Consider the following 21,210-nt stretch of genomic DNA (forward strand, 5'->3'; position numbering starts at 1 on the left):
GACGTAAATGAGCAGTCGTCAACGACGGCGTGGCATCACCCGTTCACCACCACCAACCGCCTTATCCGAGTCCGATCGGACGGCGCACGATGTTCGGACGCGGATCGCCAACCCGCAATGATTAGCTCACGCCGTAAAAAATAATTATTGTAGTAATATGTATATTTATTTATTATAGCTAAAAATGAAAAGGAGGTAAAATTGTAGGTAAAATGCTTTTTGGGTTCCTCCCACTTGTGGATAATGCTGTTAATATTAATAATAAATAACTCTTTTTTTTTTGATATCGCTAAAAAAGAGGAAGAAAAATTGGACCTGTACACTTTATTCTGCAGTATTAATTATTCTTCCAAAAATTTAAATTTATTTAAAAATATCTTGCACCGAAAAAAATTTAAGAAGAAACATTCTGATATAGAATTTGTATTTTATTGGCTCACCACCTATTTTAGACGATTATTTGTTTAAAAGGAATTAATTTTCGATTTCCATTTCACTCTGGAATGGAAATGAGCAAATTCATTTATGGCCAAATCCAGTTTTGAATTTCGGATTTGCCCATTTCAATGTAAACTGCTCAAAATTTTTTCTTACATTTCACCTCCGCCTCCTCTCCTTTTACCACTCTCTTTTTTCTTAATCAAAACTCTCTTTAAAAAATATTGGATTCTTATTCCGATTTTCATTCTAATAATGAATCAGATATTTTTGATGATTCGTCATTCTATTTATTATTTCAAAGCATTTAAATTTTATTTATCATTTCTATTCTAATCATGAATCAAACATGCTCATACGTAGGCATAAAATGAACCAAACATGTTCTATACGTACGTCTAAAACTAGTATTACTCAAACTTGAGCAATGTTATTTGTATTTACACCCCACCAATTTAAAGGTCGATAATTTTTTACTAATTTTATTAATTATTTTTTTTTTTACTTCAATACTAATAGTTTTATAAATCTTCGACAATTTTAAAATTATTTTAAACACAAAAATAATGCATTTAGCCATCGTATTATCAATATAATTTTGAAAAATGCTATCTACATCCTTATTTATAGGTATAAATCTTACAATTCTTGTATCTCAGGCTTCATAAAAATTCAAATTGGTTTTAATAATAATAATAATAATAATAATAATAATAATAAGATAAGTAGGGAGTGAGAGTCCCAATTTTTTACTCCTACTTAATTCGAGATTAAGATGTAGTAATACACCTGAAAGTGCACAAAAAGCATTTACGTAAAGATATGTTCACATTAGACTAAAAAAAAATCTCTCAGTAACATACATGAGTCCTTCAAAATTTGTTATTTGCATAGTGGTTTCTTAAATCACAATAATAATTTGTGCTCGCTAGTTCTTTCATAAAGTTTTTGTAATTTAACTGGATTACATATTTTTTTAGCACTAATTACCACTATAATTTTATAGTAGAAAAATAGAATAAAAGGTGCTTTTGTAAACTAAGGCTTAATAAGTTAGTAGAAAAAAAAATCAGTAGAAAATATCAAGCAATTTAGTCCCTTTTTAATGTTGGCTTCTTTTAATTAGTAATACAATTATTATCTCCAAATGTATAAGAATCAATTAGAAAGTTTTAAAAGGTATAAATATACTAATTAACAATTGGCATTATAAAGTATAAACTAACATTGTTAAGGTGTATATCCAAAATATTCTTCTTAAATACTACTAAAAATAATGATCTGACCAAATTGCGATATACAGGTGTGTCAGGGACTGATGATATTTTTTACCCAATGATTAAGATAGACATCGTAAAATCCTCGAGGGTGGACCTTTCAACGGGGTTTGGGTTGGGGGGCGGGGGCTGATCACTGCTTATTAAATCCTCTCTCCCTCGCCTCCTTTCCCCGTCTCTCTTCATTCTCTCCCTCTTTCTGCTTTGGACTTTGGAGTCGACAAGCCATGGCGGAATCGATGGAGCTCCCGAGTCGACTCGCGATCCTCCCCTTCAGGAACAAGGTCCTCCTCCCCGGCGCCATCGTCCGGATCCGGTGCACCTCCCCGAGCAGGTGTGGATTCCTCGATCCCTTTCGATCGAATTCGACCCCTCCCCTTTAATCCTCGGCTCGCAGAACCTAGGGTTCTGGACGAATTTCGCTTTGATTGAGCTTCGATTCTTGAGATTGGGCTTGTTTTTGGCAAAGAATTGGTCTTTTTTTTTCTTTTTGTGGGTTTCTTCGAGGGTGATGGTGAGGTTTTGCGGGTTTTTCTGGGCTTTAATTTGGCTTTCTTAGGTAGTTTTGATCAAGTGGGATGATTTGGGATGCTTTGGTGTGCTGTGCTTGTTGATTTTTTGTTTTTGTTTTGAGCTTTGTCTATACGCAAATTTTCGAAATTAAAATAGAATTTGGGTGCAGTGTGAAGTTGGTGGAGCAAGAACTATGGCAAAGAGAAGAGAAGGGTTTGATTGGGGTGCTCCCGGTGAGGGACTCGGAAGCTGCTGCAGTGGGTTCCTTGTTGGCTCCAGGTAATTGGAGAGCTAGGGTTTACGGTGATTTGGGTAGAGAATACGTGATTTCGAAGGGAAAATTGAGGGAATTGGTGCTTTTCTTGTAGGTATGGGAAGTGATTCTGGGGAAAGAGGTCTTAAAGTGCCGTCCGAGGTTGTGGGGGACTCACAGAAGCAGGATACGAAGAACCAGCAGGAACTCATCCAATGGCACAACAGGTGCATTTTCTCAATTCGTGTTCTTGTTTCAATTCCTGTGGTTATTGCATCAAATTTTTGTGTGAAACTGAAAGAAGAAGCTATTTGAAGAAACGGCTCCATTGAAGTGGTAGTTAGAGAGAGTGGAATTCAGAGAGGTTTTTCATTTCACGTCTTTTACCTAGATATATTATAAACTGGTCGGAATGGAAAGAAATTTCAAGACATATATCGAGCATGATTTCACTAGATAACTCTTGTGTGGAGTAATCTTTCCATAACATCACTTCGGGAGACTATATCTAGCTCAAGTATCTTACTTTCAGGGGAGTTGCTGCTAGAGCTTTGCACCTCTCAAGAGGAGTGGAAAAACCAAGTGGAAGGGTCACATATATAGTTGTTCTCGAGGGCTTGTGTAGGTTTAACGTTCAAGAACTCAGTGCTAGAGGGACATATCACGTCGCCCGCATTTCACGTCTTGACATGACAAAAGCTGGTAAGATTTTGTTTGCTTTATTATCTGCTAGTTTTTTTTTGGTTTCTCCAATCTCTACTTGTACTGCGTTCTTATGATTTTTTTTTTTTTCTCAACAGAGATAACTCTTCCTTATGTTTTGATTCTTTTAAATTGTATTCATTGGTCGTGGGTGTATCTTAGTTGATTGCTGCCCACCGGCCAACTGGGGTCACATATAGGTCGACTACACCTGACTATGAAAGGCAGAAAAAGTCTCTGTTGAAACTAGTTGACTAACTGATTGACCAGACTATTGGACTGTTCGTCCAACGTTGCAGTGTATGGCGGCCTAGGTGAAGGGTTGTTTGGATCTACAACACCCTGACCAAGCCAATGAAGTATAGCACTCGACTCAGCTTGCTAAAAATTATGCCTTAGCCTCTAATATTGAATCAAGCCGACAATCTTTGCAATGTAGTCATTTTTATTTTTCTTCTTTTGCTTGTTTTGTCCTAGCATTGGCAAGGTGGTTATGTAAATTTTAATGTTGTTATTTTTTTTGGATAAAAAAAATACTTGCACAAAAATGAGAAGGATACTATTTGTTGAATCTTGATCTTTTTTGGCTGTTAGAGGCTTATAATTTAATAAACTTTATTCAACAAATATGATGTGTCAATGGAGCCATCTGATGTCGCCATGTATGTTGGAAGTTGTGTATGCTTTACTGAGGAAAGTCCAAAATTTTATTCTTCTGATTTACTTTTATACAACTAAGTCCTTTGCTATTCGTATAGCTTTGCAGCTGAAAACCTTAATGAGAAAATCATATAGAAACTTTTGGTCTATCATCAATCTGCAAATGATGTCATGATATCCTCTTAACTACATGCTTTGTACTTCTCATTTAATCAAGCTGAGTACTCAAATTACCTCAATGCTGTTGTAATTTGTCAGAGTTGGAGCAAGCAGAGCAAGATCCAGATCTTATTTTGCTATCTCGCCAATTCAAAGCTACTGCCATGGAGCTAATTTCTGTCCTTGAGCAGGTAAAATATTGATAGAATTTCAGTGAGTCCCATTCGACATTGCTGTTGTTTATTCCAGACATTGTGATGCTAAATAGTCGGTCCTGCAATAAAACAATTAGGAAGAAGACGCGGCAGGAAAGAATGTATTATTGTTGGAAATATTGTGTACTGTTTAGTTACCTAGCTGAAGTATTGGGTTTTCTAATGTTTGAGAAGATCTCGAAATTTCAAGCATTGCTTATATCTGTACTTTCTTTTTTATGGTCTCCATATGTATTATGAGTCATGCTCCTGCTTTTGCTTCTGTTTCTTATGTTGACACATCGCTTTTTTATGTGTAATTAATTAATCAGTTATATATATTCCATTGCCTATCCAAGTAAGTTTGATAGTCTGTAGAAGTATTTGACATAAAATGAGTTGCTTCATGTTTCTAATTGCAGAAGCAAAAAACTGTTGGTAGGACAAAGGTTCTCCTTGAGACAGTTCCTGTGCACAGGCTAGCTGATATATTTGTTGCTAGCTTTGAAATAAGCTTTGAGGAACAGCTATCCATGTTAGATTCAGTTGACCTGAAAGTTAGGCTTTCAAAGGCAACGGAACTCGTAGACAGGCACTTACAGGTAAAAATGTTCTCAAATGGCCTTATTTAGTAGTTATCGTTTATTTCCAACCTGTCCTGATCTTACTGTGATGTTATGTACTTGTTGCACTCTTTCGGTGTTGAGCAGTCAATTCGTGTAGCTGAGAAAATAACTCAAAAGGTCGAGGGGCAGTTATCAAAATCACAGAAAGAATTTCTTCTGCGTCAGCAGGTTCGTCCTCCCACTTGTGTCATTCTTGCATTATGTACTGAGCCTAGGAACATTGCAACAGTGAATAGGAAAGATCTGTCTCATTGTACATGATATGATAAGATTTTTTTTTTTTTTTCATGCCTTTTCAATTCTGTTAATCATGCATAGGAATATATGCAGCAATGCCTTTTCTTGCCTCTTGACAGATAGTTTATTAAATTTGACTACTAGATCCTCTTATTTCAAACTGCTAACACACATTTCCAAGATTATGCAAAGTTTGACTAAATTAAGCGAGAAAAGACTTGAGTTTGATTCTACTTGCTCACGTTTACTCTGCAGATGAGGGCTATTAAGGAGGAACTTGGTGACAATGATGATGATGAGGATGATGTAGCTGCTTTGGAAAGAAAGATGCAGAGTGCAGGGATGCCTCCTAATATTTGGAAACATGCTCAAAGGGAATTGAGGTAACTTTCATTCTGTAATTTACAAAACCACTTGTCATGACAAGAACAAAATATATTCTTGGACTATGTATTAATCAGTTTCTATCAACAGACGATTAAAAAAAATGCAGCCTCAGCAGCCTGGGTATAGTAGTTCCCGTGTGTACCTGGAACTTCTGGCCGATCTCCCTTGGCAGAAGGTGAGTGAAGAACCTGAACTCGACCTAAGGGCTGCCAAGGAGAGCCTTGACCGTGATCATTATGGATTAACCAAAGTCAAGCAACGGATTATCGAATATTTGGCTGTTCGCAAGGTTGTCTTTTAACTCATCTGTGGCATCTCTGCACGTCCTTTAAAGTTACTACATTTACTATTTTGACTGAAATAGGCCAATCAAATTGCAGCTTAAACCTGATGCCAGAGGCCCAGTTCTTTGTTTTGTTGGCCCGCCAGGTGTTGGGAAGACATCGTTGGCTTCGTCAATAGCAGCTGCTTTAAATAGAAAGTTCATAAGGATTTCTCTTGGTGGTGTGAAGGACGAGGCTGATATTAGGGGCCATCGAAGGACCTATATTGGAAGCATGCCAGGACGGCTTATTGATGGGTTGAAGGTCTCTTATTGCATGATATCTTTTTTGTTCTGGTGTTTTTCTAGCTTCCATATAACTCATAGTTTATATTATAGCATGCCAGGACGGCTTATTGATGGGTTGAAGGTCTCTTATTGCATGATATCTTTTTTGTTCTGGTGTTTTTCTAGCTTCCCTATAACTCATAGTTTATATTATATTGCTTGCTTGAGAGTACTTTTTTGCTATCTATTGTTACTTGACCTTTCAATAGAAAGCTATCTTTAGATCTCTTATGAGATGTCTCAAATTGTTTGGTTCTTTTTCCAACTAATGTTATGCTATATTTTGCCTCCAATTGCTTGACCAAATATTTGCTCTCTAGTAGGTTACAAACCTAAAATTACCGATACATGAGAATATCCTATCCACGGAATATGCATCTAAAGCTTTTAAATATAAGCCTTTTGGTGCTTGGAAAGTCCCACCACATTTTAGTTTTTGGGCTCAATTTGCAGTAATGCAGGTTGCTTTATTGGACACTATTTTTCTTATTGAAAGATGAATTGGAAAATTTAATTTTTTCCAGAGCAAGAATATCGGGCCTCTTAAAGTCATTGGATTAAGAAACTGGTGGTAGTATAATGGTTAAGCACATGGCTTAGCCTTTCAATTGGATAGTGACTAAATCAATGTTTGGACCCTCATAAGAACTCTTTTCTGCCTTTGCTGCCTCTTTTGCTGCTTCTGAAACTGTCAAATCACCTTGAAAGAGTTCTTGGCATAGAGTTAGCATCATCTACTAGGATTACTGTCATGACGATTTAAATTCTACCAAAAAGACATGTCTCAAGTATAAATGGGTGCTGAAATTTTTAAACTTGGATCCACTATTCACGTCTTTTGTACTTGTAAATGCAGAGGGTGGGTGTTGGCAATCCTGTCATGCTTCTTGATGAAGTTGATAAGACAGGTTCTGATGTTCGTGGGGATCCAGCATCAGCACTATTGGAAGTTCTTGACCCAGAGCAGAATAATACATTCAATGACCAGTATCCTTTTCTTTTACTGATAAAACGTTCTCATTTAAGTGCTGGCTACTTTAAATTTGTTCTTTCAGTTATTGATTATTGAGCTTACAATTACCTCCTGTTATTTTGGCAACATTTATTCATGTTTTTCCATATACTTAAGACTGTTTGTTTGTTGAGACAGTCAGCCTGGAGTACTTCAGTATTGTGGGCTTATGTCCCGAACCCTGTGGCCTCATTTGAGCAAGCCTCCATGTCTACCCCCTCTTCAAACAGGGTGAATCCCTGTTTAATCAAAAAAATATTGTGGATTTAAATATTTGAATAGAAAGTCACTGTGTACTTGCATCTGCCTTTTGTATATTGATATTTTCCTCAAGTCTTTAGAATCGACATATCAATTCTTTCAGCTTCTGTTATAAAGCAAACCTTACATTATGTAAATGCAATCAGAAATAAGATACCATTAGTATTAAATTCTTTAATCTTTTTGAGTACAAATAATTAAGTGGTAAGAATAGAAGCAGTTTAAAAAATGATAAATTGATAGGGAGATAAGTCATTCACTATCAGATTTCAGAGGGAATACTGAGGGTTGAGTGTATAGATGATGATGTGACAGGTAAGGGAGCTCTTCACTTGCTGCGAGAGGGGAATAGGTATTAGGGAGTAGATTGGTTGTGATATAACACGGACCACATTCTTATGCCTTTGGAGGGTGGAGGATCAAGATATGAGATTTAATTATTGTTGTTTCGGGAGTATTAGTAGGAGTGTTGTTGAGCAAGAGGGTGATGAGATTAGCTGAAGCAGTGCAAATCAAATAGGGTATGTGTCGAAGGAGAGCAATTTCCATACACATTTCCACCTTCATGAGTTTAGCCGTCAGTTGGCTATCTGCTATAATCCTATAATTTTGAAAAGAGAAACCTAATTTTCATGTTATAGGAGCCTTTATCCAGAGATTTCTTTCGGAAAATGTAATTAGTGTGAAAGATTATGGTGCGAAGTACGTTAAATCAAAGTTCTTTCCGGACAAGGTTAAAAAATCTTTACATTTAGTAACCTGTAATATGTAGTCTTTTGTCATCATGACAGTTTTAATCATATAACTAGCTGAACTCTTGATTCGCCATGTTCCTTAACTTGTGATACAGCTATTTGAATGTTCCATTTGACTTGTCGAAGGTGATATTTGTTGCAATGGCAAACAGGGTGCAACCTATTCCACCACCCCTTTTGGATCGGATGGAAGTCATTGAGCTTCCTGGTTATACACCTGAAGAGAAGCTAAAAATGGCAATGAAACATCTTATACCAAGAGTCCTAGATCAACATGGTTTGAGCTCTGAATTTCTTCAGATTCCTGAGGTATGTTCCGATACACCTTTGCAGATTTTCTCCTCTTGAGTTGCAGCTGATATTTGCTTTCGATTTCTCTAATCTTTTTCTATGCTGTCATCCTGTCTATCAGTGAAATTGCTCCTAAAATTTCTAGGCTAGTTTGATAAAACATCTAATAGCAATATGTTAGTTAAAAGTACACAGGTCTCTAATGACGAGTGGTGATTATTCCCTTCCTTTTCATTCTATGATAAGGATTTTCCAAAGGTGAGAATTGTCTTGTGGCTCAATTGGAACATCAAAAGATCAAAAACTGTGAAGTCTGGAAGTTACAAATCATCATTATGACAAAGTTTCAATATCTTCCCTGAATGAGGACTTGAAACTTTAAACTGGACTGCCTTGTTTTCTTGGTTGGTTGTTTATATGGCTTATAAAGGGCAAAGAAGTGCGTGATCCTTGGTATTTGGGTAAGCAGACATCACATATTCGCCCTTGCGTTTGTCACATTTGTCTAATACCATAGAAAACTGAGGAATGTTGTCGAGTCTTGTTGAGCCACTTAAAACTTGGATCAGGATAATGATACTACTTTCATTGTTTGTTGTTAGGTTGTCAGCTGTCTATATATGAACTTGTATTTCTCTCTAGAGCCTTGGTGAATTTGAGTTGTCTTCTTTCTGGCCCTAAATAGGGAAAGGGCCATAATGCTTATCTATTGACACTTTAAGTAATTTATTCTTTCCATCCAAACAATAATATTCTCACTATCATCGTTTACAATTAGCATGACCACAATTTGTTCTAACTGTATCTTTATATAGGCCATGGTAAAACTCATTATCCAAAGATACACTCGAGAAGCTGGTGTGCGTAACCTTGAGAGGAACTTGGCTGCTCTGGCCCGTTCAGCTGCTGTCAAGTTTGCAGAGCAAGAGAGTGCAGTTCAAGTTGGCAAAGACGTACAACCAATGACAACGTCCCTTCTTGACACCAGGCTTGCAGATGGTGCTGAAGTTGAGATGGAAGTTATTCCTATGGGCGTCAACAGCCAGGAGATATCAAATTCTTTTGAAAGTGCCTCACCTATTATCGTAGATGAAGCTATGCTGGAAAAAGTGCTTGGGGTATTCGCTTGTATTTCACTTTTCAAGCTCAAAACACTTTCCTCTCGGCTGTTTAATTTGCATTTTGTTAATCAAATATTTCAATGTTAATTGTTTATTTGCGATATTGCAGCCTCCTAGGTTTGACGACAGAGAAACTGCAGAACGAGTGGCAACTCCTGGAGTATCAGTTGGACTAGTCTGGACTTCCTTTGGTGGGGAGGTTCAGTTTGTCGAAGCCACAGCAATGGTGGGAAAGGGTGACTTGCATTTGACTGGACAGCTTGGTGATGTTATCAAAGAATCTGCACAAATAGCTCTCACATGGGTATGTCTCTTTGCACACTTATTTGGTTTATCTTGCAGGTAAATGATCAAGTTCTCATTATGTTCCAACCTGTCTCCTCTAGTCCCTACTAAATTGGTTTTGCTTGTTTGGGCTTTCCCATTTAGTTGGTTGGAGGTCAATCTTAGCTGTCCCTCTATGCACAACTCTGTTAGAAGGGGTTAGTTCCTTTTGGAGAAAATAATAGGCTGCTTAGTTTGTTCGTTTAGGCATGTTACACTTAGTTGTATAATCTTTCAACTTTAGATGGAATGTATATTCAGAATATAGTTGCAAGCATATCCAAAAATTTAAATGTGCAGTAGTGAGATAATTGGATATCTGTTGTTGTTCATAACTTTATTTTATTATTATTATTATTATTATTATTATTATTTGTTTCCTCAGGTAAGAGCAAAAGCAGCAGAGCTGAATTTGTCAGCTTCTTCGGGGATTAATTTATTGGAGAGTCGTGACGTTCATATTCATTTTCCTGCTGGTGCCGTGCCAAAGGATGGACCATCGGCAGGAGTTACTTTGGTGACATCGCTTGTTTCACTATTCAGTCAGAGGAAAGTTAGAGCAGACACTGCAATGACCGGAGAAATGACTCTGAGGGGCCTTGTATTACTAGTTGGTGGCATCAAGGATAAGGTAGGTTTTTTTGCATGGTATACTATGTTGTGGAAATAATGCGAGAGATACTCCATTAGGAATACGTTCCTTGTAAATTATGTATCTTTTAATTTATTTATACTTTAATTTGCTCCTTCAGGTATTGGCAGCTCATCGTTATGGCATCAAGAGAGTAATCTTGCCGGAACGGAATTTGAAGGACCTAACTGAAGTCCCATCGGCCATTCTATCTGGCATGGAGGTATTTTTTCTGCTTTTTTGCTTGGAACTTTTTTAATGTAGATTCTCTTGTAATTATTTTAATAACGTTTGAAGAATTTGATAATAGATGACAGCACTTACTGTACTCACCGACTGATCATCATCTTGTCAAAATGCTCACTAATTTGACGAACCAGTTCTGGATCTGAGCACTGAGAAAATTTGAATATTGATGATCTAATGAAACTATTATCTCTCATAACAGTCATAACTAAGAATCATATCTTCTGTTTGAATATACAGTCGTTGAATTATCGAAGTGCTTTTTCTGTTTGAGTTAATAGATACTGGCTCCTCGAGTTAAAAATATTTTTTCTTGGAGTAATTTGTTTGATAAAAGCATCAAATTCCTGAAATAGATGGTTTAGGTATGTGGTGAAAGATTGTATGCTAACTGGCTAGTTTGGAGATATCTTCCAACCTAGCTAAAATCTTCAAATATCTGTTAAAATCTGCATTTATTGTAATTTATTGGTACATCAAAATCAAGTGAAGCCCTTACAGCAAACGGCTAGAATATTTAATGATGATTGATCCCTAGTCCTGTGGTTTTTCTTTTCTGGTTAGATTTCTTGTTAGATCTTCTGTACTTGTAATATTACGTCTTACACTTTGAGATTGTACGATTTCTTATCCACTTTGAGATGATAGTTTCTCTTATGGTGTCCAAAAACACATTAAACTACTGCCGATGCGCTAAAGAAATTAGTTAAAATTTAATGAGAACCATTGAACCAAAAAAATATCATGTTTAATCTCCTGCTTGAATGATCTTTCCATATATTCCTGCTTAGTTTCTGACTACCAGTTATCTTAACTCTTCTGTGGTTCCTATTTTTAACAGATTTTGCTTGTGAAGCGTATTGAGGAAGTACTGGAACACGCATTTGAAGGTGGATGCCCCTGGAGGAAACATGCTAAGTTATAGCATTCTCCAGTGTTCTCCAATCGTGGAGTAAATATCGATGGAATTGCCGTTTTCGACCAGATTTAGGGCAACCTGATTGACAATAGCAGATGCGATCGTATCAGCACGCATCCAATATGCGGAACCGAGCCATTGGATAAGATATCTACTGGAAATATAAAATACGGGCTCAGTATTAGCCAGTGTAATGTCTTCGAAAGATTGACCTGAATGAGTTATATAATCCCCGCTTTAGAGCATTAGCCGTTTCTAGCCGATCCTATAATTATATTTGGGATCAAAGGCTTAGTTATCGTTGTTATTGCTGCCGCTGCGGCCACAGAGCATGTGGCTATCGTTGTGCTACGAACTCCCGATTTGGCTCAGCAATTTGTGTAAGGCTAGTCTCTCTGATTCTGTATTATGTATAATTTCAAACTGGAAGCGAAAGTCTCTCCTATTTAACATAAATTGTCTCAAAAACATTGATGTGTATGCCACTGAGGGATAGGAGCGTTAGTCTCAAACAAATGAGGCTAACTTTGCCTTGCTCTGTTTCAATCTTCTCCCTTGGTGGTGGTTGTGTGTATTCATATTTCTTATTCTTTTCCTTTTTATGTTCGGATTCTCTCTCGCTTTCCTTCCTAAAAAATTTGGCTTCTCTCTTACGAGTTTGGAATCAAGTTTGTAGTTTAGCGGTGGTTTCCACTGCCACTTTGTAGAATCAAAGGGGGGGAATTTAAATGGTTGTTTGAATTTTCTTGGATCCTTCAAAGCATCCAGGGTCGCGAAACGGGTCGAAAGGGAGATTTTTGTTAGTCACTAGAGATGTCAACGGGTCGGATTCGGGTGAATTTTTAAAAACCCGAATCCGAACCCAACTCCAAACCCGAGACCCGAATCCGAACCCGACGGATTTTAAAAATCCATATCCAAACCCGAACCCGACCAAAAATCCGAAACCCGAAGCCGAATTCGAAAATTTGAATCCGAAACAATTATTTTTTTTTTCAATATTTCAAAATAAATTATATTAAATCTAAATTTTTAAAATACAAATTTAAATATAACATCAAATTTTTATATATATATTATATATAATACAAAATAAATTTGGGTTCGGGTCGGGTTTGGGTCGGGTACAATCAAAATTCATATCCGAATCCATATCCGTCAGGTTTCTATTTTAAATATCCATATTCGAATCCATATCCATCGAATATATCCGTTTCATTCGGGTTCGGGCTCGGATAAAATTTCGGGTATCCATACCCATTGACATCCCTAGTCACGCTTAGCAGCAAAACCGAGGTAAGCTCAGTGAGCTAAAGTAAGTTCGATTTTAACTCAAAATTGTAGATATAAAATGGTTTAGTTCATAAGAATTATAGATACCGAAAATTAATGATTTATATTATATATAATTTGTAAATTTTTCAGATATCATGAAACATGTTTAATCAATTAAATTTTAATTATTATTAGATCTCTATGCTAGAATTTTCACAATGGACAGAACTTTGAATAGTCGAGACCAGGAGTGCACTAGGTTCATGCAACAATTTCGGAGTTGGAATCTTATAATCCACTATTGTAAGGTTTTGGCTGTTTAGCCAACCAAAATGATAAAATTAATGTGAAAAAAATAGTCCCGATAAAATTAGAGGATTGCAAATCAAAACGAATTGCCATAGGATGGCAAACAATATAAAGAATACCTCTACAAAATTATGAAATTTGGTTTCTAAATAATTCCAATAGCATAAATCATGTCTAACGGAGTCGATCGCAGGATCGGATGCTCTATTATCGAAAACAACTTACAAGCACGGATGCTTCCGTATTTTCGAAAGCATAAGAGCCTAGCTCTCTCTCTCTCTCTCTCTCTCTCTCTATATATATATATAGGGAAAATTTCATAGGTACTCCTATAGGAGACTGAAATTTCATTAATAACCTTCTAAAATTGAAAAAATCACGAATGACCTTCTCAATTCAAAAATACTCATGAATGCCCTTACAGGTAAAGTGTCGTTAAAATCTAACCGAACAGATTATAAATGACATTTCTATTCCTGTACGGTTCATTAAGTATAGGAAGCCGTAATGGTATATTAGCACTATTCACAAATGCCCTCTTATTCTCTCCACATAGCAATGAGCCCACTAAGTTGTCGATATTTTACAACACCTCATAACACAACTCCTAATTGTGATTGTCGTAAACCATGCCGAATTTAGATGTCAAAACAACCACACAATAAAGGTCGATGATTTTATTGATGTCCAAATTGGAGGGTAAGTTGATGTGATACATTAGTGTGCATATAAAGGCTAAGTTACATAAAACCTTCATGTCAAAATTCGATTTTTCACTTTCCTCCTCTGTCATTTGAAAACCTACACTTTGCCCTCTTGTAAAATGAAAATTGTTCACTTCGCCTCTTGCCGTTAGTAATCTGTTAGAGTTCCGTTTATAAAATATTATTATATATTTTTTTATGCCAAAAATGCCATCAACCTTCTCTCCTGTGAACATGATGAGAGGCAAAATAGTGAAGGGCAAAATGGTTATTTTATCATCACAGTTCACACCGTACTCCTGTGAACATTTTTTATTTTATAAGAAGGCAAAATGTAGGTTTTTAAATGATAAGAGGGAAAGTGAAAAATTAGATTTTGATAGGGGAGTTTTCTGTAATTTAGCCTTAATTAAATTTCAAATATATAATGCTGTATATTTTCTATAGATTTAGGAATAAAGATAATGCAACTTTGGGTATTTACTTTTCAATGCAGCACAGTTAACCTTGAGTACCAAATACATATGCTGAAAATAATATAGGCCGAAGAATTATGAAATTGGAGGAGAAAATCCTCCTGTGTACTTTATATACTAGTTTTTAAATTTTTTTATCTTAGCATTAATTAGTTATTTCCCGCCAAATATATCATTCTAACTTTTGGGGAAAAACTTATCATTCTATATTTTAACTTTCATTTAACTACATTTTAATTCAGGTAGAGCGACGTATCCTTAACAGCAAGGATAGTTATGATAATTTTATATGTTTGAAGAGGTGTTTATTATATTTGAAAGTTTAGAGGAGTATTCATGAAATTTACAAGTTTGATAAGCTTACTAATGAAATTGCCCTTTTCTTTATATCAATAATTAATTATATCAATAATTGCATATAATTTAGGGTAAACTTCAAATACTAATCCTGTGGTTTCGTACTTTTTTACTTTAATATCATGTAGTTTAAAAAGTTTCACTTTAGTACCCTATGATTTTATTTTTCTCTTTCCACCAGCATCTCCCTTAACTCTCCATTAAATTATATACAGAAAAATTTCAGATACCCCGCCCTATGATTTATTGAATATTCACTTTAGTATCCTGTGGTTTACCGAATTTTTACTTTAGTACTCTATGGTTTTAATTTTATCACTGATATAATAGAAAATTAATGGAGAGGATAACAGAAAGAGAAATTTATTAAATTTATTAAAATTAATAATGAAATAATATAAAAGCTCAAATAAAAAAATAGAGGTTAAAGGGNATTCATTTTCCTGCTGGTGCCGTGCCAAAGGATGGACCATCGGCAGGAGTTACTTTGGTGACATCGCTTGTTTCACTATTCAGTCAAAGGAAAGTTAGAGCAGACACTGCAATGACCGGAGAAATGACTCTGAGGGGCCTTGTATTACCAGTTGGTGGCATCAAGGATAAGGTAGGTTTTTTTGACCGGTATACTATGTTGTGGAAATAATGCGAGAGATACTTCATTAGGAATACGTCCCTTGTAATTATGTATCTTTTAATTTATACTTTTAATTTGCTCCTAAAGGTATTGGCAGCTCATCGTTATGGCATCAAGAGAGTAATCTTGCCGGAACGGAATTTGAAGGACCTAACTGAAGTCCCATCGGCCATTCTATCTGGCATGGAGGTATTTTTTTCTGCTTTTTTGCTCGGAACTTTTTTAATGTAGATTCTTTTGTAATTATTTTAATAACGTTTGAAGAATTTGATAATAGATGACAACACTTACTATACTCACTGACTGATCATCATCTTGTCAAAATGCTCACTAGTTTGACGAAACAGTTCTGGATCTGAGCACTGAGAAAATTTGAATATTGATGATCTAATGAAACTATTATCTCTCGTAACAGTCATAACTAATAATCATATCTTCTGTTTGAATATGTAGTGGTTGAATTATCGAAGTGATTTTTCTGTTTGAGTTAAAAATAATTTTTCTTGGAGTAATTTGTTTGATAAAAGCATCAAATTCCTGAAATAGTTGGTTTAGGTATGTAGTGAAAGATTGTATGCTAACTGGCTAGTTTGGAGATTTCTTCCAACCTAGCTAAAATCTTCAAATATCTGTTAAAATCTGCATTTATTGTAATTTATTGGTATATCAAAATCAAGTGAAGCCCTTACAGCAAACGACTAGAATATTTAATGATGATTGATCCCTAGTCCTGTGGTTTTTCTTTTCCAGTTAGATTTCTTGTTAGATTGTAATTGTAGGATTTCTTATCCACTTTGAGATGATAGTTTCTCTTATGGTGTCCAAAAACACATTAAACTACTGCCGATGCACTAAAGAAATTAGTTAAAATTTAATGAGAACCATTGAACCCAAAAAATATCATGTTTAATCTCCTGCTTGAATGATCTTTCCATATATTCCTGCTTAGTTTTTGACTACCAGTTATCTTAACTCTTATGTGGTTCCTATTTTTAACAGATTTTGCTTGTGAAGCGTATTGAGGAAGTACTGGAACACGCATTTGAAGGTGGATGCCCCTGGAGGAAACATGCTAAGTTATAGCATTCTCCAGTGTTCTCCATTCGTGGAGTAAATATTGATGGAACTGCCGTTTTCGACCAGATTTAGGGCATCCTGATTGACAATGGCAGATGCGATCGTATCAGCACGCATCCAACATGCGGAACCGAGCCATTGGATAAGATATCTACAGAAAATATAAAATATGGGCTCAGTATTAGCCAGTGTAATGTCCTCGAAAGATTGACCTGAATGAGTTATATAATCCCCGCTTTAGAGCATTAGCCGTTTCTAGCCGATCCTATAATTATATTTGGGATCAAAGGTTTAGTTATCGTTGTTATTGCTGCCGCTGCTGCCACAGAGCATGTAGCTATCGTTGTGCTACGAACTCCCGATTTGGCTCAGCAGCTTGTGTAAGGCTAGTCTCTCTGATTCTGTATTATGTATAATTTCAAACTGGAAGCGAAAGTCTTAAATTGTCTCAAAAACATTGATGCGTATGCCATTGTGGGATAGGAGCGGTAGTCTCAAACAAATGAGGCTAACTTTCCCTTGCTCTGTTTCAATCTTCTCCCTTGTGGTGGTTGTGTGTATTCATATTTCTTATTCTTTTCCTTTTTATGTTCGGATTCTCTCTCGCTTTCCTTCCTAAAAAAATTTGGCTTCTCTCTTACGAGTTTGGAATCAAGTTTGTAGTTTAGCGGTGGTTTCCACTGCCACTTTGTAGAATCAAAGTGGGGGAATTTAAATGCTTGTTTGAATTTTTCCTTCAAAGCATCCAGGATCGCGAAACGGGTCGCAAGAGAGAAATTTGTTAGTCACGCTTAGCAGCAAAAACGAGGTAAGCTCATTGAGCTAAAGTAAGTTCGATTTTAACTCAAAATTGTAGATATAAAATGGTTTAGTTCAAAAGAATTATAGATACCGAAAATTAATAATTTATTTATATTATATATAATTTGTAAATTTTTCAGATATCATGAAACATGTTTAATCAATTAAATTTTAATTATTATTAGATCTCTATGCTAGAATTTTCAGATTGTGGTCCACAGTGCACTAGGTTCATGCAACAATTTCGTAGTTGGAATCTTATAATTCACCATTGTAAGGTTTAGGCCGTTTAGCCAACCAAAATGATAAAATTAATGTGAAAAAAAATGGTCCCGATAAAATTAGAGGATTGCAAATCAAAATGAATTGCCATAGGATGGCAAACAATATAAAGAATACCTCTACAAAATTATGAAATTTGGTTTCTAAATAATTCCAATAGCATAGATCATGTGTAACGGAGTCGATCGTAGGATCGGATGCTCTATTATCGAAAACAACTTACAAGCACGGATGCTTCCGTATTTTCGAAAGCATAAGAGCCCAGCTCTCTCTCTCTATATATATATATAGGAAAAATTTCATAGATATTCCTATAGGAGACTGAAATTTCATTAATAATCCTCTAAAATTGAAAATATCACGAATGACCTTCTCAATTCAAAAAATACTCATGAATGCCCTTACAGGTAAAGTGTTGTTAAAATCTAACCGAGCAGATTATAAATGGCATTTCTATCCCTGTACGGTTCATTAAGTATAGGAAGCTGTAATTGGTATATTAGCACTATTCACAAATGCCCTCTTATTCTCTCCACATAGCAACGAGCCCACTAAGTTGTCGATATTTTACAACACCTCATAACACAACTCCTAATTGTGATTGTCGTAAACCATGCCGAATTTAGATGTCAAAACAACCACATAATAAAGATCGATGATTTTATTGATGCCCAAATTGGAAGGTAAGTTGATGTGATACATTAGTGTGCATATAAAGACTAAATTACATAAAACCTCCATGTCAAAATCTGATTTTTCACTTTCCTCCCCTGTCATTTAAAAACCTACACTTTGCCCTCTTGTAAAATGAAAATTGTTCACTTCGGCCCCTGCCGTTAGTAATCTGTTAGGGTTCCGTTTATAAAATATTATTATATATTTTTTTATGCCAAAAATGCCATCAGCCTTCTCTTCTGTGAATGTGATGAGGGGCATAATAGTGAAGGGCAAAATGGTCATTTTATCATCACAATTCACACCGTACCCCCTGTGAACATTTTTCATTTTATAAGGAGGCAAAATGTAGGTTTTTAAATGACAAGAGGGAAAGTGAAAAATTAAGTTTTGACAGGGGGTTTTCTGTAATTTAGCCTTAATTAAATTTCAAATATATAATGCTGTATATTTTCTATAGATTTAGGAATAAAGATAATGCAACTAATTTGTTTGGGTAATTACCTTTCAACATAGCACAGTTAACCTTAAGTACCAAATACATATGCTGAAAATAATATAGGCTGGAGAATTATGAAATTGGAGGAGGAAATCCTCCTGTGTACTTTATATACTAGTTTTTAAAATTTTTTATCTTAGCATTAATTAGTTATTTCCCGCCAAATATATCATTCTAACTTTTGGGGGAAAACTTATCATTCTATATTTTAACTTTCATTTAACTACATTTTAACCTGGGTAGAGTGACGTATCCTTAACAGTAAGGATAGTTATGATAATTTTATATGTTTGAAGAGGTGTTTATTATATTTGAAAGTTTAGAGGAGTATTCACGAAATTTACAAATTTGATAAGCTTACTAATGAAATTGCCCTTTTCTTTATATCAATAATTGCATATAATTTGGGGTAAACTTCAAATACTAATCCAGTGGTTTCGCACTTTTTTACTTTAATATCATATAGTTTAAAAAGTATCACTTTAGTATCCTATGATTTTATTTTTCTCTTTTCGCCAGCACCTCCCATAACTCTCCGTTAAATTATATACAAAAAAATTTCAGATACCCCACCTATGATTTATTGAATATTCACTTTAGTATCCTGTGGTTTACCGAATTTTTACTTTAGTACTCTATGGTTTTAATTTTATCACTGATATAATAGAAAAATTAATGGAGAGGATAACGGAAAGAGAAATTTATTAAATTTATTAAAATTAATAATGAAATAATATAAAAGCTCAAATGAAAAAATATAGGTTAAAGGGGGTGTCAACAAAAAAAAAAAAAAGTTGATGGGCCTATATCAAAATCGTTTATAGTTGAGGGGGTCTCCATACATTTTACCTATTGAAATTAAATTATTTTAGTTATTTCAACTGAAAAGTTGTGTTAAATTTAATAATTTTTTTTTATACTATATCTCTTAATTTTAAAAAACTAAAATGTAAGGGGTCTTAATAAAAAACTGCATAGTTAAAGAAATTACTTCAAAATAGAATATAGTCGAGGAATCTCCGGTACATTTCTCAAATAGTAATATAGTACCAAGCAATTAGGGGTAAATTCGTCATTTTATTACTTAACCCCTTATTAATTAAGGTAAATTGACGGTATTTTAATAGTAAGAATATTTATGATAATTTTTTATAATTTAATTAGGGGTATGCATGATATTTTAACTTTTGTAGGGGTATCTACAAAATTTAAAAATTTTAGAGGGTCCGGATGAAATTGCCCCATATATCTATATATATATCACCCCACCCCCACTTCTCTTTTTCCGCTACCTCTCTTCCTCGTCCTCGTCCTCTTCCCCTGCCCCACCTCTCTCTCTCTCGCGCGCGCGCTCTCTCTCTCTTCCTTCATTTTCCGATCGGTCATTGATGAGGCTTCGTGAGCACAAGTGGTACTCCAATCCTCGTCCTGATCGTACGTTCACGTAAGCAAATCTCCCTCTTTCCCTCTATCTCTCTCTCTATCTCAACCTTAAAAATATATAAATTTCGGGACTAAAATTGGCATGTAAGAGAAAACTAAATAGACGATGGTATGATAATATTGTTAATTCTAAAACCTTCTTTTAGCAGTGTCATTTTATCGCGATTAAATCCAGAGATTTAAAATTTTAATTTCAAAAAAAAGATTATAGACCAAAATAAAAATAGTGAAAAAGTCGGGGAGTAGTGTGCAATTATTTTTTAAAATATGGTATGTGGCCCCACCCTTTTTTCAAAACGGTCAGGGTTCATATATTGAAAACTAGTGAAGGACCCGGACGTTGCCGCGGGACGATTCTGTAAAAATAAATAAAATAAAATAAAAAGAGTTAAGGAATTATGTATTAAAAAATTTGAGAGATAAACTACTATTACTGTAATAAAAAAATAAAAAAATAAAAAGGATTAAAAAAATAGGGTAAAAATCATACAAATAATAAATTATATTTATAGCAACAATAAAGGTTGATGACTAAAATGATATATCTCATATTTCAAGTCAGAAATTATAACTAATTAAAGTTTGATGATGAAAGTATCACATGCCTCATAGTTTAAATCATAATGTAAAGTCCGATGATTAAAGTCTCACTCGAGTTATAGTTTTAAGAATGAAAAATATAAATCTAATCTTTCAAAATTTACTTATATATATGAGATTTGAGTCAATCAATAATACTTTAACTCTCTCTTTCTCTTCCCTCCAGTAATGTGGGGTTCGAAATTCAAACCAATTCTCTTCTTTCTCATAGAAAATTAAAATTTATATTTAATACATACAATCTAAATATTTCAAAATACACATATATTTTAAATTTTAATAATAATTGAAAAAATTATATTAATTTTTTAAAAAAATTTGCTTTTCAAAATTAATAGAAGAGAATTAAAAATAAAAATTAAAAATATAAAAAGGGGTGGGCCCACGCTGGGCCACCCCCTCTGCCTTCCGCTTTCACGCTGCCCGGCCCCCCGCTGCAGCCGCTGCCACGCCACGGCGCTC

At 35.0% G+C, this 21,210-nt stretch overlaps 2 protein-coding genes across 2 annotated transcripts; both read left to right on the plus strand.

Annotated features, from left to right (window-relative positions):
* LOC109728980 (lon protease homolog 2, peroxisomal) lies at positions 1,813-12,066 on the plus strand. The gene is made up of 17 exons (XM_020259558.1): positions 1,813-2,049; positions 2,398-2,507; positions 2,597-2,708; positions 3,014-3,183; positions 4,102-4,193; positions 4,619-4,798; positions 4,907-4,990; positions 5,315-5,442; positions 5,534-5,735; positions 5,827-6,033; positions 6,913-7,043; positions 8,180-8,393; positions 9,191-9,493; positions 9,606-9,800; positions 10,206-10,451; positions 10,573-10,674; positions 11,539-12,066. The coding sequence occupies exons 1-17, from the start codon at positions 1,943-1,945 to the stop codon at positions 11,620-11,622; spliced, it is 2,667 nt and encodes an 888-aa protein (XP_020115147.1). The 5' UTR covers positions 1,813-1,942; the 3' UTR covers positions 11,623-12,066.
* LOC109728981 (lon protease homolog 2, peroxisomal-like) lies at positions 15,177-16,986 on the plus strand. The gene is made up of 3 exons (XM_020259559.1): positions 15,177-15,341; positions 15,459-15,560; positions 16,371-16,986. The coding sequence occupies exons 1-3, from the start codon at positions 15,282-15,284 to the stop codon at positions 16,452-16,454; spliced, it is 246 nt and encodes an 81-aa protein (XP_020115148.1). The 5' UTR covers positions 15,177-15,281; the 3' UTR covers positions 16,455-16,986.

Source organism: Ananas comosus, linkage group 25, assembly GCF_001540865.1.
Source record: "Ananas comosus cultivar F153 linkage group 25, ASM154086v1, whole genome shotgun sequence".
In the NCBI taxonomy this organism is placed as follows: Eukaryota; Viridiplantae; Streptophyta; class Magnoliopsida; order Poales; family Bromeliaceae; genus Ananas; species Ananas comosus.

What these genes read in the sequence shown, in the direction of transcription:
- LOC109728980 (XM_020259558.1), top strand. Translation starts at nt 1,943, where the DNA reads ATGGCGGAATCGATGGAGCTCCCGAGTCGACTCGCGATCCTCCCCTTC. An exon ending in CGGTGCACCTCCCCGAGCAG is followed by an intron (nt 2,050 to 2,397) that starts GTGTGGATTCCT and finishes ATTTGGGTGCAG; the next exon opens with TGTGAAGTTGGTGGAGCAAG. An exon ending in AATATTTGGCTGTTCGCAAG is followed by an intron (nt 5,736 to 5,826) that starts GTTGTCTTTTAA and finishes ATCAAATTGCAG; the next exon opens with CTTAAACCTGATGCCAGAGG.
- LOC109728981 (XM_020259559.1), top strand. Translation starts at nt 15,282, where the DNA reads ATGACCGGAGAAATGACTCTGAGGGGCCTTGTATTACCAGTTGGTGGC. An exon ending in TTGGTGGCATCAAGGATAAG is followed by an intron (nt 15,342 to 15,458) that starts GTAGGTTTTTTT and finishes TTGCTCCTAAAG; the next exon opens with GTATTGGCAGCTCATCGTTA. An exon ending in CCATTCTATCTGGCATGGAG is followed by an intron (nt 15,561 to 16,370) that starts GTATTTTTTTCT and finishes TATTTTTAACAG; the next exon opens with ATTTTGCTTGTGAAGCGTAT.